The sequence below is a fragment of the Oreochromis aureus genome, linkage group 14, assembly GCF_013358895.1.
Source record: "Oreochromis aureus strain Israel breed Guangdong linkage group 14, ZZ_aureus, whole genome shotgun sequence".
Taxonomy (NCBI): domain Eukaryota; kingdom Metazoa; phylum Chordata; class Actinopteri; order Cichliformes; family Cichlidae; genus Oreochromis; species Oreochromis aureus.
Window position 1 is genome coordinate 36,924,430 of NC_052955.1, and position 14,479 is coordinate 36,938,908.

The 14,479-nt window shown below is 43.5% G+C and overlaps 1 protein-coding gene across 2 annotated transcripts in view; it reads right to left on the minus strand.

Annotated features, from left to right (window-relative positions):
- ngef (neuronal guanine nucleotide exchange factor) overlaps nt 1-14,479 on the minus strand; it is a 47,288-nt gene that overhangs the window by 7,652 nt on the left and 25,157 nt on the right. For both annotated transcript variants that reach the window (XM_039598270.1, XM_039598271.1), the window contains 2 exons: nt 2,718-2,792; nt 1,040-1,129 (listed from right to left, as the gene is read on the minus strand). In XM_039598270.1, the coding sequence (XP_039454204.1) occupies nt 1,040-1,129; nt 2,718-2,792 (165 nt within the window). The remainder of the gene's footprint in view (nt 1-1,039; nt 1,130-2,717; nt 2,793-14,479) is intronic.

The window sequence follows — 14,479 nt, forward strand, 5'->3', positions numbered from 1 at the left end:
GTCTGCTTGTTCCTGGTATGAAATATTTCTATCTTAGTGCAGACTGACCCTTAATGCTGACCTTTTGTGTCCAGCAAGTGCATCCTGACCTTGCATTGGCTTTGTGACAAAATGATTATGGCCATTATGAACTCACTGGATGCAGACTCCCTCCAGAAACCCTCTCAACACATGGAGCTCAGCTGGAAAAGCATTAGATGGTTCTCTACTACCTCACTTCCAAACTGGACATAATTATCATCTCCACGTCTCCCATTGGAGTCCCATTGTGTTCAATCTGGCGAGAGGCAGACCACTCAATGTGGCCAAGGCAGAATTCCAATGATGATCGCTGCTATGCTTTAACTCAACAGAGCTTTCACTTTTTGTAAGCCTGACTATAATGCTAAAGTGAAGCCTTAGTTACGACACTTTCAGAAAGACATCTACCGTGATTAAATGTATTCCTCATTATTGTAAATTTAAATATTATTATGAAATAATACACATAAACAGCTCCATTCAAACTGGGATGGATGTCTCTTCTAACAAGACCAGGTTTCCCCCAGAAAGTTTCTGAATTAGCTATAAACCCCACATCAGTTTTGGACACCACTCAGACAGACAGAGAGCAATTTAAGAAGAACACGTGGCTCAACATGTCACTCCACTACTGGGAAGAGGAGCAGAGAAAACTATAGAGTCCGACATTGTTTGGGCCAAGTTACACACCAATTGTCTAAAAGTGATACTGTACTGCAGAAATTTAACAACAAGTGAGAGTGCCACCTAAATGAGGATCTCAATCCTAAAGAAAACCTGTGGAGTTAGATGAACCTTTGAGTTGCCAAGAGGCAGCCAAGAAAGCCGTTGTGCTGTGAGTTTCTATAAAAAAGACATGGGCCAGTATCCTTCCTGAGATGTGTACAAACCTGGTGACCAACTACAAAAAAAGTTCTTTTTTGTTTTTTCACTCTGTCTAATGAGTCTGCACTTCGGTCCAAAAACCAACATACTCCCCCTTGATTGAAAAAGCTTGTTACAATAACATTTATTTTACCTTGGATTTAAACTCAAGTGTCTTTTCAATGCTGATAAGCTCCTCAGTGCGACCCATTTTTCGCACCCCTTCATTACACTCTTTTACAATCTGAGAAAGATACAAAAATTAGAGACAAAGAAAAAATGCTTTACCCTGTATAACAGGAAAAGACTAAACATAAATTCAAACTGTCCATAGCCTTATATTATTATGTGATGTTGTATATATTGCAGCCCCAGCTATATAAAATCTTAATGGAATTAAACAGAATTTAAACACCTGCAGATCTCATAAACCAATATTTTAGCTACAATACAACACAATGAATGAAATAAGTATAAAAATTTGACTATTTCATGAAAATATTTAATCACTTTGATTTTGATGGCAGTTACATTCTCTAAAAAGCTGACAAAAGCCTGAAAAAGTAATGCTAAAAAGAAAGAAAGTGGAGGAACATTTTGCAACTAATTAGTTTAACTTGCTGTAGGCAAGTTAACAAAGGTAAAAAGATAAGCTGTGGTTCACCAGTTTCCACAAAACTGATGCCAAATTATGGAAAAATTTCTGAATGTATATCTAAGTAAAACTGCGACAATCTGTGAATATCTTGTTATCTAATCTACATCATGTCAATGATTCATAAAATCATCAGAGACCCATGCACAAGGGACAAGATGAAAAAATTACTGCATTTAAAACAGGTATATTTCTGCTATGGAAATCACTGCATGGGCTCAGCAACGCTTCCAGAAATAACTGTCTGTGAACACGATGAATCATGCCATCCAAAAATACAGCTTAATACTCTAAAACCTAACATGCCGCTGGTGTCAGATAGTTGATTTGCAACATTTTTTAAAAACATCTGTAATGATTTTAATGTGGCAACTTGCCTGGGATTACTGTAATGACCCAAATATCACTGAAAAGCACTGAAAAGCACTGGAATTTCACTATTGCACCAGTGGTACAAAAGTTACAGTAGTTTGACCTAAAAGTTCTATCGTGCAAAGAACATTTGCAAAAATGAGGCAAAATGAATAGTGCAGGCAAATGAATCAAAATTTGAAATCTGTTTTTTTTTTAAATAATTTTCATTGTATCCTTCAGTCTACAAACAAGAGCGATCATCTGACTAATGGGAGCTTGCTTCAAAAGCCTGCATCTCTGACAATATGAGGCCCCATTAATGATACTGGCTGCCTTGCATACCAAGGTATATACAACAACATAAGCTCTCATCCAGATAATGCCTTTTGTGAATTGCATTTTAAAAATGCTGAACTGCTTACTGCAGATATTTTTTAAAATCAAGGTTTCATCGTATAAGAGTCTAGATTTAACTCCCTGCAGTCAAGACTTCACACTAACTGAAAACATTAAACATTTAATGAAACAAAATGGGAAAGAAGACCTTTTTGATAGTATCTCTTGGGATTTTATATCAGACAAGAATGGGACAGCATTATTCTCCTCAGTTCCCAGACATTTACAGATTGTTGTTAAAAGAAAAGTCGATGACACTACACAGTAATAAGCTTTGTCACAACTTTTTGAGACATGTTGCTGCCACCAAATTCAAGTTCAATTAAAAATGTTTTTAAAATGTGGCAGTAATAATAGTGTCATAAACCAATAAATTATTAGAAAATTAAACACTAAAAAAGGAAATAAAAACCAAAATGTTGCTCACCTTCTCCAGTTCCTGATGTGCTTTTATGGCATTTGCTTCCCTATCTGAGTTTTCTTCAGCTTTTTTCAGAATGTTCTGTCAAAGACAAAGAGGTCATCTTCATTATCATCATCATATACATTTTACTTGCAAACATTCACTGCCTAAAACATTAAAGGAACACTTCAAAAACAGATCAGATTTCACTGGGAACCCCCCCCCCAGCATGGTAGATAATGTTGGAATTTAAAGTTAGTTAGTCTAGAAAGGACCACATCATTTTATGGAAATCAAAACTATTCACCTACAAAAAATCAAACTGAAACAAAAACACAACAGGGTACTTGTGATGTTCTGTTTTGAGTTTTGGGGATGCTTAATGGTTTTCTAGTTTGATTATTTTAGTATTATAGTTTTTGCATTTTGTACTGTTGTCATTCTGGCTTTTTATTATGGTGTTATTGTTATGTCCCAGTTATTTCTGCATTGAGTTACCGCAAAGTTTTTATCCCCTCCTGTTTGTATCCCCATTCGGTTCCCTCAGTCTTGTCTCTTGTCTCTTAGTCTTGGTCTCTGTGTTCATTACTTCCTGTTTTATTTTGATAGTCCCATGTGCATTCAGCATTGGATGGAGTGAAAGATAATGTCCTAGAGGTGTTCTACTGAATTCAAGTAAGTGTGGGGGCCAGTCAATAGTATCAATTCCTTCCTCCTCCAGGAACTGCCTGGAGGATAAGGATTTGCATCATGCATCTATTTGCATGAGGCAAATATGGTAGATGCATCTTTTTTCTTTTTTTGCCTGTCCCATTTGGTTCTTTAGCCGTCAGAATTGTTGTCTGAAGGCCAACAAAGGGAAGTGGGACAGTGAGAAAGGGCACTTAAAAAGAGAAAGAGAGAGAATAAAGAAAAAAAAACTCCTGGATCACCTGTTGAGAGAAAAAGAAGAGAAAACAAGCAAATAAAGAGAGCAACATAATAAACACAACACCATCGCATTAATCTAGCTAAGTGTAAACATCAGTAAATACTAAATATTGCATGTTGTGGTGCAGCACGCAGGACCGACAGCGCACAATGTGCTTTGAGGTAGCAGCCAAGAAAGGTGTAGTTTATGTCTATAGACAGTGAACACCCGTGTGCACACCTGTGTGGATCAGCGCGCTTGTATTCAAAAGGTTTCCCCATGTAATGGTCTGCTAGAGGGTGTAGGGAGCCATAGCCCCCTACCCCAGGGCATGAAGCAGGCATGGAGGAGATTCAGGCCCCAGACATCCAGAGGCCCCAGAGTGCGAGAGCCCAAGGAGGACCACCGGAGGGGCATCCGTGCCACCCTCCTGGGAAGAGCTGAGGAGAGCCCCAGACGAGGGGTCACCCAGCAGCCACGGAGCAGAAGCCAGAGGGGGCTGCACTGGCACGCCCGCTGGCTCTGCCGGCTGCCAGCTGTGCCAGAGTGAACCAAGCCGCAGGCCCAGAGGCCGGAGGCCCGAGGGCCCCCTACCCCCCGGAAGAGGCCTGACCGAGCAACAGGCGCCAGGCCCTGCCAAGTAGCCACCGGGAGTGAGCTGGTACATACCTGAGCGCCCAGCCCCGGACACCAAGAACCACCAACGCACCAAACCCTGAGGGCATCAGCCACCGGCAGGGAGTGTGGTGAGGGGAGATAGGCCTCCATGCTATGGAGGGCCTGGGAGTTCCCAGAGAGGTGGAGTCTAAGACCCGACCTGACATATAGACAGACAAACGGGCATACACAGACACAATCATGCACACATATACAAATACTCAGCACTCACCCAACGTAAAGATAGACACAAATGGACATTGTACACACAATCACACTCCCCAAACACACTCTATACCCCGGGTCCAGGTACCCTCGCCCCCAGAGGGGGAAACGGCACCTAGACCCAAGAGATGTTACCCTTTCCCCTGGGGTGGAGCCAAGCTGACCACCCCAGCTCCGCAGCAGCAGGGAGGCCCCACAACCCAGATCCCAGTCGGACTGCCAACACCTCCTCCCAGCCCCCCCCCGCCCCGATGGCCAGCAGAGAACAGGGGTGTGTGAAGACCCCATACCTCCCTCCTCCCGCTCATGTGTAGTGTTGCTGCGTGTTGTTCTAAAGTGCATTTAAAACACGGGAGGGCATGGTGCTGCTGCCAGAGAACAGCAGGTGTTAGCACGGCCCCTCCCGAGAACCCTCAATGTCTACATGGATTTAAAATTGAGAGGTGGGCACTGGCGTCAGAGGTGGGGTTGAATACACAGACCGTCCTCTGGATGCCGTTAACGTGCCCACCCTCAAGGCCCTATATGTATGTGTTATGAGAGTGTGAGTGATGTGGATGTCTAAGTTGTGGATCATGAGACTGGGCATTGTTGTGCATAAGGAGAAACCCATGACCCACTGCACTAGTGTAGGGTCTGACAATGGGTCCAAGAATGTAGGGTGCTTTTACCTAGCCTGTAGGGGTCTGTGGGTTCCTTCAATGATATGCCACCCCAGACCATCATTGACCCATTAAAGTGGTCATACTGAATGATGTTACAGGCAGTATAATGTTCCCCCCAGCTTCTCCAGACCCTTTCACATCTGTACTGTAACAAGTGCTCTGAACAAACCTGTTCTCATATGTGAAAACCACAGGGCACCAGTGGAAGACCTGGCAATACCAACTGGGATCCAGAATACTGGGTAGAGAGTAGAAGGATCTACTAGAGGATGTGGGGCCGCCAGGCCACATTCATGAAGTCTGTTTCTGATTATTTACAGACATTCAGACCACTGGCCTGCTGGCTTATCCTTGAACTCATCCTGTTCCTCCTTGCACAGAGGAGCAGATACCGTTCCTGCTGATAGGTTGAAGACCTGATGCATCGACCTGATGTATCTATTGGAGTGTGAATGTTAGTTAGAAAGCACTAAGAAAATGTGCTGGTGTGAATGGGTGAATGCACAAGTTGAGTAAAGCATTTTGAGTGCTCAGAAGAGTAGAAAAGTGCTATATAAGAACCAGTCCATTTACCATAGTGAACCTGTTGTTAATTTGATTAACACCAAAGCAGCTTAAACTGTTTAAGAACCCTTTGTTTGTGTGTTTGTTTAATTGTTTGAGGTGTGTGTTTATGCAACTGGATAGTCTGGTTGCAACATTGTCTTTGGAACAAAATCATGGCCCCCCATGGTACCTAAGCCGTCTTCGAAGTATGAACGAGAGACAAATAACTGAAGTCTAACTGACTCAGATATTTCCCAGATAAACAAGGTCCACATCAAGTTTTGAGGAAACAGGATATACTGATGACTAGTGGGATAGTGGAACAAACCATACATAACTGATAACACAGAATGGATTGGTTTTTACTATGCCAGCAAACCCACTGAGCGAGGTTATTTACAATGCATATGGGAACTATGGATGAAGTGAGCACCAGCATTGCTCATTATGGTGCTGTCCTGTCTGTTGTAGCAGTTTCCTAAGTTGTGATGTGTGTGGACCCAAATGCAGACAAACAAAGGCGGGACTGAACTTAACAAAAAGCGAGCCTTTATTGTGCCTGATGGAAAAAATGAAAAACAAAAGGCAGAGGGGAACAAAGACGGAGCTAGCAGTAAACTACACTGGGAAAACTAAAACACTAAACCTTGAACATGGGACTAGAACATGAGTACCTGGAAAAATGATGTGAGACAAACAGACAACCTGACAATAAACAAAAGAAAAATCCACACACTAAATACACAGAGGGGTGACGAGGGAAGTGGAAACACATTGGAACACAGCTAGGATGAACAGACATAGTGACACAAAAGTGAAGCAAAAGTGAACACTGAGCAGGAGATGAGAGACTGTCAAAGTAAAACAGGAAACACTAAGACGCAGACAGTACACACAACTTGACACAGAAGGCTGGAGGAAGGAATACTCAGGGAGACGGGACTTGGGAGATAACGGGAGGAGACACAAAGAGGGGAAATTTAAACATTTAAGGGAGACGAGTCTACCCTTAACAGAGCTAGGACGAGAGAAAGAGTAAGGGACAAGAGGGGGGAGAGAGCAAGAGTGAAAAACATGGCAGGCTGGGGAGACCATACATGAAAGCACAATACAGACAGGGGAGACAAGAAATGAAATGCAAGGAGGGGAACATGTACACAGGAAAGAGTCTAGAGACAACGGTGCGACACAGAGGACGTCATGGACTCAGACAAGAAAAGGAATGACACGGGGAGAAGAAAACATGGGCTGGGAGTATAATTAACTTAGAAGGATAAACCATGACTAAACAAAACAACACAATAAAAAAAACTAAAACATTACAAGACAAAGAATGCAGAAAACAACATAAAATCAAAAAGCTGCATCAAATGACCCAGAATCATGATATTTAGTGCTTCTGTTATCTTTTTTCTCTATAGTTATTGTTTTTTAAGCTTAATCTTAATTTTTTTTTTTTAATTATTCAGACAATTTTGACCACGTTTTTCCACACTTAGATTGTTATTGATAACTGGAAGCCCTGTTGGCTGCACCTCCAGCTTTGTGTAACATGCATCAGCTCCTTGCCCTGAAGACATATATTCTCTTTTACACTGAAAAGCCTACAATACCGAATGAACTGATAAAGAGAGCTTGGCTGTAGAGCAGGGGTTAATCAATAAATGAAAAGGAGGAGGTTTGAAATCTGTGTGCCATCAGTCCTTATAGGGAACGTAAGGACCCTGGCGAATAAAATGGACAAGATGAGAGTGCTCACCTGTGCCCAGAGAGAATTCAGAGAGACCAGTACAATATGCCACACTGAAATGTGGCTGTGCAGACAAGTACTGGCATCAGACATCAGGACTGTCACATTGGTTATGGAAGAAAATAGTCATAATAATAATGTGTTATTGTTGGGGTATAAAACTGTACAGCCCGATTCAGGGTCATCCTTTCGGTGAAGACAGATGGCTATGTTCACAGAGAGGTTCGGTGCTTTAAACGTGCAATTTCAACTGCCGAAGCAAATTAAATCTTTGCCCTGTACTTCCTTCGAAGAAATTGAAAACGACAGGCTCTGTGTGAGCCCACTACCTTATTGTGCATAGAATTATAGACAGTTGTTCACCGGACTTAGAAGCCATGTACATTCAGTGTAGGCCATTATATCTACCAAGCAAGCTGATGAGGAGACGTTAACGTTTGAAATCTGAACCAGTAGTCGTTACTCAGCCTTCAGCTTGGGGAACAGTTCTCTGTACAGCACTGTGTAGAATTATAGGAATTATTTTAGGGTTACTGTTCATAACCATCATCTTTATCATTGCATTAATTATCATTTCATCCAAGCATTTATTGAAGTGCTGGCATTAGGTTATAATTTGTATTACAGGGGTTATCATAATCAAATATTAACATGTTTATTACAGGTTGTGCAAAAATTTAAAGGTTTTCGAATGTTTTTATATTCTTATACTGAAGTCTTCAGTGGGTGAGAAGCTGACTGCAGGGACAGGAAGTTACATGCTTTTGCAGAAGTGAAACCGAAAGCAGAGTGAGTGCAAGTGAAGAGCAGGGTGTTTAGTATGCATACTGCGGATTAAGCCTTAAGTAGTTGTGGTAGACTGAAACAGTTGTTATATATTTTACATATAAGTCAAGATCATTACACACAGGATGGCCTTAGCCTGGTTGGTTGCTTAAGTTGAGGTCAACTAAGGTTCAGAAAGCAGATGCAAACTCTGCACGTACAGACAGACAAATAGTGAGAGGTCATGACACGTACGCAGTACACAGCATGCACGCGCCCCTGCACGTGCACGCACACAGAAATTAGAGAGACTCATTTAGTAGGCAAGAGTTGAAATACGTTTTGCTATGGCTGCAAAGTCGAGGCGTACGTGGTAGTCTGTTACAGGAAGTCCACCTGATCGGGGAGATAAGGAGGCGCTCATGGAGCGACAGCGAGGATGGAGACAGGAAGCATCAGCCGTCGACACGAAGATGATGTTCTATGTTAAAAGTCATTGTGGTTTTGGAGTGACGTATGCTTTGTTTAAATCTGCCTAGTAACAGGAAAGGGGGCTGTACTATCTTAACCCCATAAAACAGTTGTCTGAATATGAGAAAGACAGTTCAACCCTGATTGGGTTGTTGAACTCACACATGTGTTTATTAAAATACTGTCTAATTGCACACCGGACCGGATCTGTGGTTATTTATGGATTCTTCTCTCAACATTGAACCCTAACAACTGCCAGAGCCAACCTGAGAATTGGCATCAAACAGGCCAAGGAGGCCTACGGGATGAGGATAGGGGGCTTCCTCACTGACAACCCCTGCCAGGTGTGGAGAGGCATCCAAGCTCTCACCAACTACAAAGGCCAGAGCCTTGCAACCCCCGACAGCAGATAAACTAGCAGAGGAGCTCAACATTTTCTTTGCTCTGTTTGAGACCACCCCTAATCCGCAACTTCCAGGGTTAAAGGCTGTGGTTAAAGCCTACGCAGACCAATTGGCTATTCAACCTCTCCTTGACTCATGCCAACATTCCCACCTGTTTGAAGACCTCCACTATCATTCTCATCCCCCAAAAGACTGGTGTAGACAGCCCCAATGACTACAGACCTATAGCCCTCACTTCTGTAGTCATGAAGTGTTCAAGTGGATAGTGTCTCAGCATATCAGAGACTGTCTACCCCACTCCATTGACCCCCACCAGTTTGCTTACAGAGAAAATTGCTCCACAGAGGATGCCATCATCATCACCCTTCACAGAGCACTGAGCCATCTGGAGAACAGGACGCGCTATGTGAGGATGCTGTTCATGCATCCTCACTTAGCCCTCACATCTCCCATTTTGACCTCGGGACTTCCAGGCCATACTCAGCACAGATGTTTCTGTATACTATGCCGGCCACTTGGTTATGGCGTTCCATGTACATTCCTGCCTGCTAGCATCTTTGGTCCTGCTGTTATGTGCTGGATTGTCTCAGGAGCATCTTTACATAGCCTGCACCTGGGATCTTGCCTGGTGTGATAGACCCCAGCCTGTATGGATCTTGTGCTCAGAGCTTGTTCCTTTGCTGCCATGATTAGTGCCTCTGTGCTGTCTTTCAGTCCAGCTTTGTCCTGGCACTGGTAGGATTTTTGGATGTCAGCCACTTCCTCTGCCGGTGGTACATACAGTGCAGGGACCTATCCTTCCATGTTGGTTCCTCCTCTTCCTCCTCTTTCTTCGGTTTCTGCTGCCTGAGGTACTCCCTGAGCACGCGGTCGGTTGGGACCATCTTCCTGATGTATTCGTGGATGTTAGTTATCTCATCCTGGACTGTGATACTGACAGTCACCAGTCCCGGCCTCCTTCCCTATGCTTCGTGTACAGCCTCAGGGTGCTGGACTTCAGGTGAAACCCTCCATGCATAGTAAGGAGCTTCCTGGTCTTGATATCAGTGGCTTCTATTTCCCCCTTTGGCCAGCTGATTATCCCAGCAGGCTATCTGATGAACAACAGGCCATAGGGATTGATTGCCTGGATCTTGTTCTTCCCATTCGGTTCTAATGACTAGCCTTACTCTCTGTAGACATTTGGTTTTTGCAGCTTTCCTAGCAGTGTCTTCATGGTTCCCATTTGCCTGTGGGATTCCCAGGTACTTGTAGCTGTCTTTCCCTTCTGGTAATGCAGTCCCCTTAGTTCTGACTACCGTCCCTCTCTTTGTTACCACCCAACTACACTGCTCAAGTCCGGATGACATTCTCATGTTGTTGCTGTAGATCTAGTGGTATGTTTCAGTGAATCGATGTCTCCTTCCCTTCAGGCATACAGCTTGATTCCATCCTTGTAGAGGAGGTTGCTAATGTTTGCTTCATTCTGCATCCATAGCCAGTCTTGTTGATGATCTGGCTGAGGAGCTTCAGGTCTATGCAGAATAGCATTTTGGACAGACCGTCTCCTTGGTAAATGCAGCAATTGATGGTGACTTTTACAATTGGCTTGAAGTTGGTCTCTAGTGTTGTTCACCACACCCCAACAAATTGAGCTTGATGAAGCTTGTATAGTTCTAGGCATTCCAGGATCCATATGTGTATGGGGTTGAGCCACTGGCTTTCTTGTAGTCCATCCAGGCAGTGCACAGGTTGGTCTTGTTTTATGGTCTAGAGCTACTGCTATATCTACCCGTAGCAGGTGCTTTGCCTCTCTGGTTTTTCTGCCTACTCCTTTCTATTGCCTGTTCCTCTTAGCTGCTACAATGACAGGATCTTTCATGTAGTATTGAAGCTGGTCTTTAGGGTTTCGGACTGTCCCACCTTCACTTAGCCAGTCTGGATGTGTCTTATCCATTAATAGCTGGTTCGTTTGTGCTGCCAGGTGCAGTTAACTTATTTAGACAGTACATGTGCATGTAAGAACTGTCCAACTCTTCATGCTGTCCAGCTCTTCATGCTTGAGTTTATTTCTTGGATGTCTGTCATTATGATGGTTACTGGATCCTGTTTAGAGAGGTTACTGTGGTCTGTTATTAGCTCCACTGGCCACTGAGCATTGTTATTATAAATTGCGTCCTTCTCCCATATGCTCTGTCACCACCCTTGGTGGGGCTGTTCACATATTGTTCCTCTGCCACTGAGAGCACATCTTGGATGGTTCAGTGGAGTGCAGCTGGTTTATGCTCCTGGTTCCAGGAAACAGCCTACCCACCTAATGAAAAGGATGGGCATGGCTCAATAAACACAGCTCTGTGATGTAAAGGTCAGTTGAGGTCAGTTTCAGTCTGAGATTTGATTCAGCATTCAACCTGCTTCTACATTTAGCCTTTATGATCGTGAGTGAAGAGAGGACTTTTTCACATAGATATGTAGTCACAAATGGAAAAAGAAAGCACATGGCTTTGCCTAAGTGATTTGCTGGGGAGTTGTATTCAAAAGTCCAACCATGTCTGATTTCTGAAAGCGGACCTCAGTGTCTCGTCACAAGACAGTTCTATTAAACTCTCCTGCTGAACAACTGTAAAGTCTTCAGACATGTCAGATGCTTTGATGTTGAATGGGTTTCTCATCCAGCTGTTCACTTCTGCTCTCCCTGGAAAATATTTACTGAACTGTTGTCTGAAAGAGACAAAGTATGTAACAATGTTGTCTATGACTCCATTGGTAAGGTTTAGGTTGTTGTCAGACAAGAAACTCTCCAAACTGGGGACATGTGAAATATTACCTGTCTTGACCATGATTTTAAATAACTTTGTGTAAAGGAAAAAGCACCCCCCACACACAGCGTTGCAGTGTTGTAAATGTGTATTTTTATTGTACAGGGTGGGTCATTTATATGGATACACTGTAATAAAATGGGAATGGTTGGTGATATTAAAGTCCTGTTTGTGGCACATTAGTATATGTGAGGGGGTAAACTCCTCAAGATGGGTGGTGACCATAGCAGCCATTTAGAAGTCGGCCATCTTGGATACAACTTTTGTTTTTTCAATAGGAAGAGGGCCATGTGACACATCAAACTTATTGGTAATTTCACAAGAAGAACAATGGTGTGCTTGGTTTCAACGTAACTTTATTCTTTCATGAGTTATTTACAAGTTTCTCTTTGTTCACAGCCATTGACATGTCGAAGAAGTTAACACGTGAGGAGCGGATCGAAATTGTGTTGATATCTGTTGAACGCAGTAACCGGCAGATTTCAATGCAAGACACCCTACGAGACCACCCATCTCCCATGCTACAGTTAGCAAACTGCTTGCTAAGTTTCGTGAAACTGGTTCAGTGTTGGATTTGCCAAAATGTGGATGCAAGAAAACTGTCACCAATGAAGAAACATCAGTGGCTGTCCTAGCTTCATTCAGCAAGAGCCCACAGCGTAGCACTCGCTGCATGTCACTGGAGAGTGGCATTAGTCGAACATCCCTTTGGCGGATATTAGCTACTCACAAATGGCACCCTTACAAACTCCAGCTACTGCAGCATCTCAACGAGGATGACCCAGATCGGCGCACAGAATTTGCAGAATGGGCAAAACAAAAATTGGAACAGGACCCTCAGTTCACGCAGAAGATTTTGTTCAGTGATGAGGCAAACTTTTATGTGAATGGTGAAGTTAACAAACAAAACCACCGCTATTGGTCTGACACTAACCCACATTAGATGGATCCCTCCAAGACTGTTGGAACAACAAAAGTGATGGTTTGGTGTGGTATATGGGGTACAACGATAGTGGGTCCATTCTTCATCAATGGAAACCTCAAGGCCACTGGATATTTGAAATTGCTACATGATGATGTGTTTCGCTCTTTATGCACTGAAGCTGGCATGTTCCCTGAGTTTTTCCAGCAAGATGGTGCACCATCACATTATGGGTGCCAGGTCCGAGCATTCCTAGATGAACAGTTTCCTGGAAAGTGGATTGGTCATCGTGGGCCAGTTGAATGGCCCCCAAGGTCTCCGGATCTGACCCCCTTAGACTTTTATCTTTGGGGTCATCTGAAGGCAATTGTCTATGGTGTGAAGATACGAGATGTGCAGCACCTGAAACTACGGATACTGGATGCCTGTGCTGGCATTTCTCCTGTGGTGTTGCTATCAGTGTGTGAAGAGTGGGAGAAGAGGGTTGTATTGACAATACAACACAATTGGCAGCACATTGAACATATTTTATAAGTGGTCAGAAACTTGCAAATAACTCATGAAAGAATAAAGTTACGTTGAAACCAAGCACACCATTGTTTTTCTTGTGACATTACCAATAAGTTTGATGTGTCACATGGCCCTCTTCCTATTGAAAAAACAAAAGTTGTATCCAAGATGGCCGACTTCTAAATGGCCACCATGGTCACCACCCATCTTGAGGAGTTTTCCCCCTCACATATACTAATGTGCCACAAACAGGACTTTAATATCACCAACCATTCCCATTTTATTACAGTGTATCCATATAAATGGCCCACCCTGTAGATTGTTCAGCACAGCTTTTCTGCTGCCTTTTGCTGCTCTACACACCCCAGACAGCTCTGTCATCAGGTCCCTGCATCCTTCTTAAATTCAGATGTTCACATATCCCTATCTCCTGACTTAGGAAATCAGCCACAACCATCTGTGCGCATGGCCTATGGATCACCTAGAACTTAAAGGGTGAATGAGGCATGTTGTATACAGCGCTTTGAGTACTCCAAGAGAGTAGAAAAGCGCTATATAAGAATCAGTCCATTTACCATTTTTTACCATTTAAAAGACTGGAGAGCCAGATATCAGTGGTTGATCTGTATTGGCATCCTTCATATGATGGAGGGAATGCAGCAGGGATCCAAACAGAGGGTAAAAGGGTTGCCCAGGAGGTAATAATGAAGAGAGTCGACTGCCCATTGCATGGCCAGGCATTCTTTTTCCACTGTACTGTCACCAGCCCTTTGTTTGAGGCGTCAGTCAGCAGAATGAAAGGGAGGGAAACGTTAGAAGTGTGGAGCAGGGGTTCCCAATAAAGAGCCATTTTTTACCTGCACGAAACCTGCCTGCCACCGCTCCGTTCACCAGACCAGATCTGCGAGGGGCTAGTCAGCTAGGGTCAGATAGTAACCAGCCAGCCCCAAGAACTGCCTCACCTCTTTTTTGGTCTTGGTATGTAGGCAGAATGTGAAGGCTGCTGTTTTTTTTCCATCTGAGGGTACATCTGCCCACTTCTTAAGTGGTACTCCAGATACTGTACCTCTCTCCGTCCAACTGCACACTTCTTTGGATTGGCTGTGAGTCTTAGAGACTCCAGGCCCGTGGCTACTCACTGCACATACTCTGCTCAGATGCCA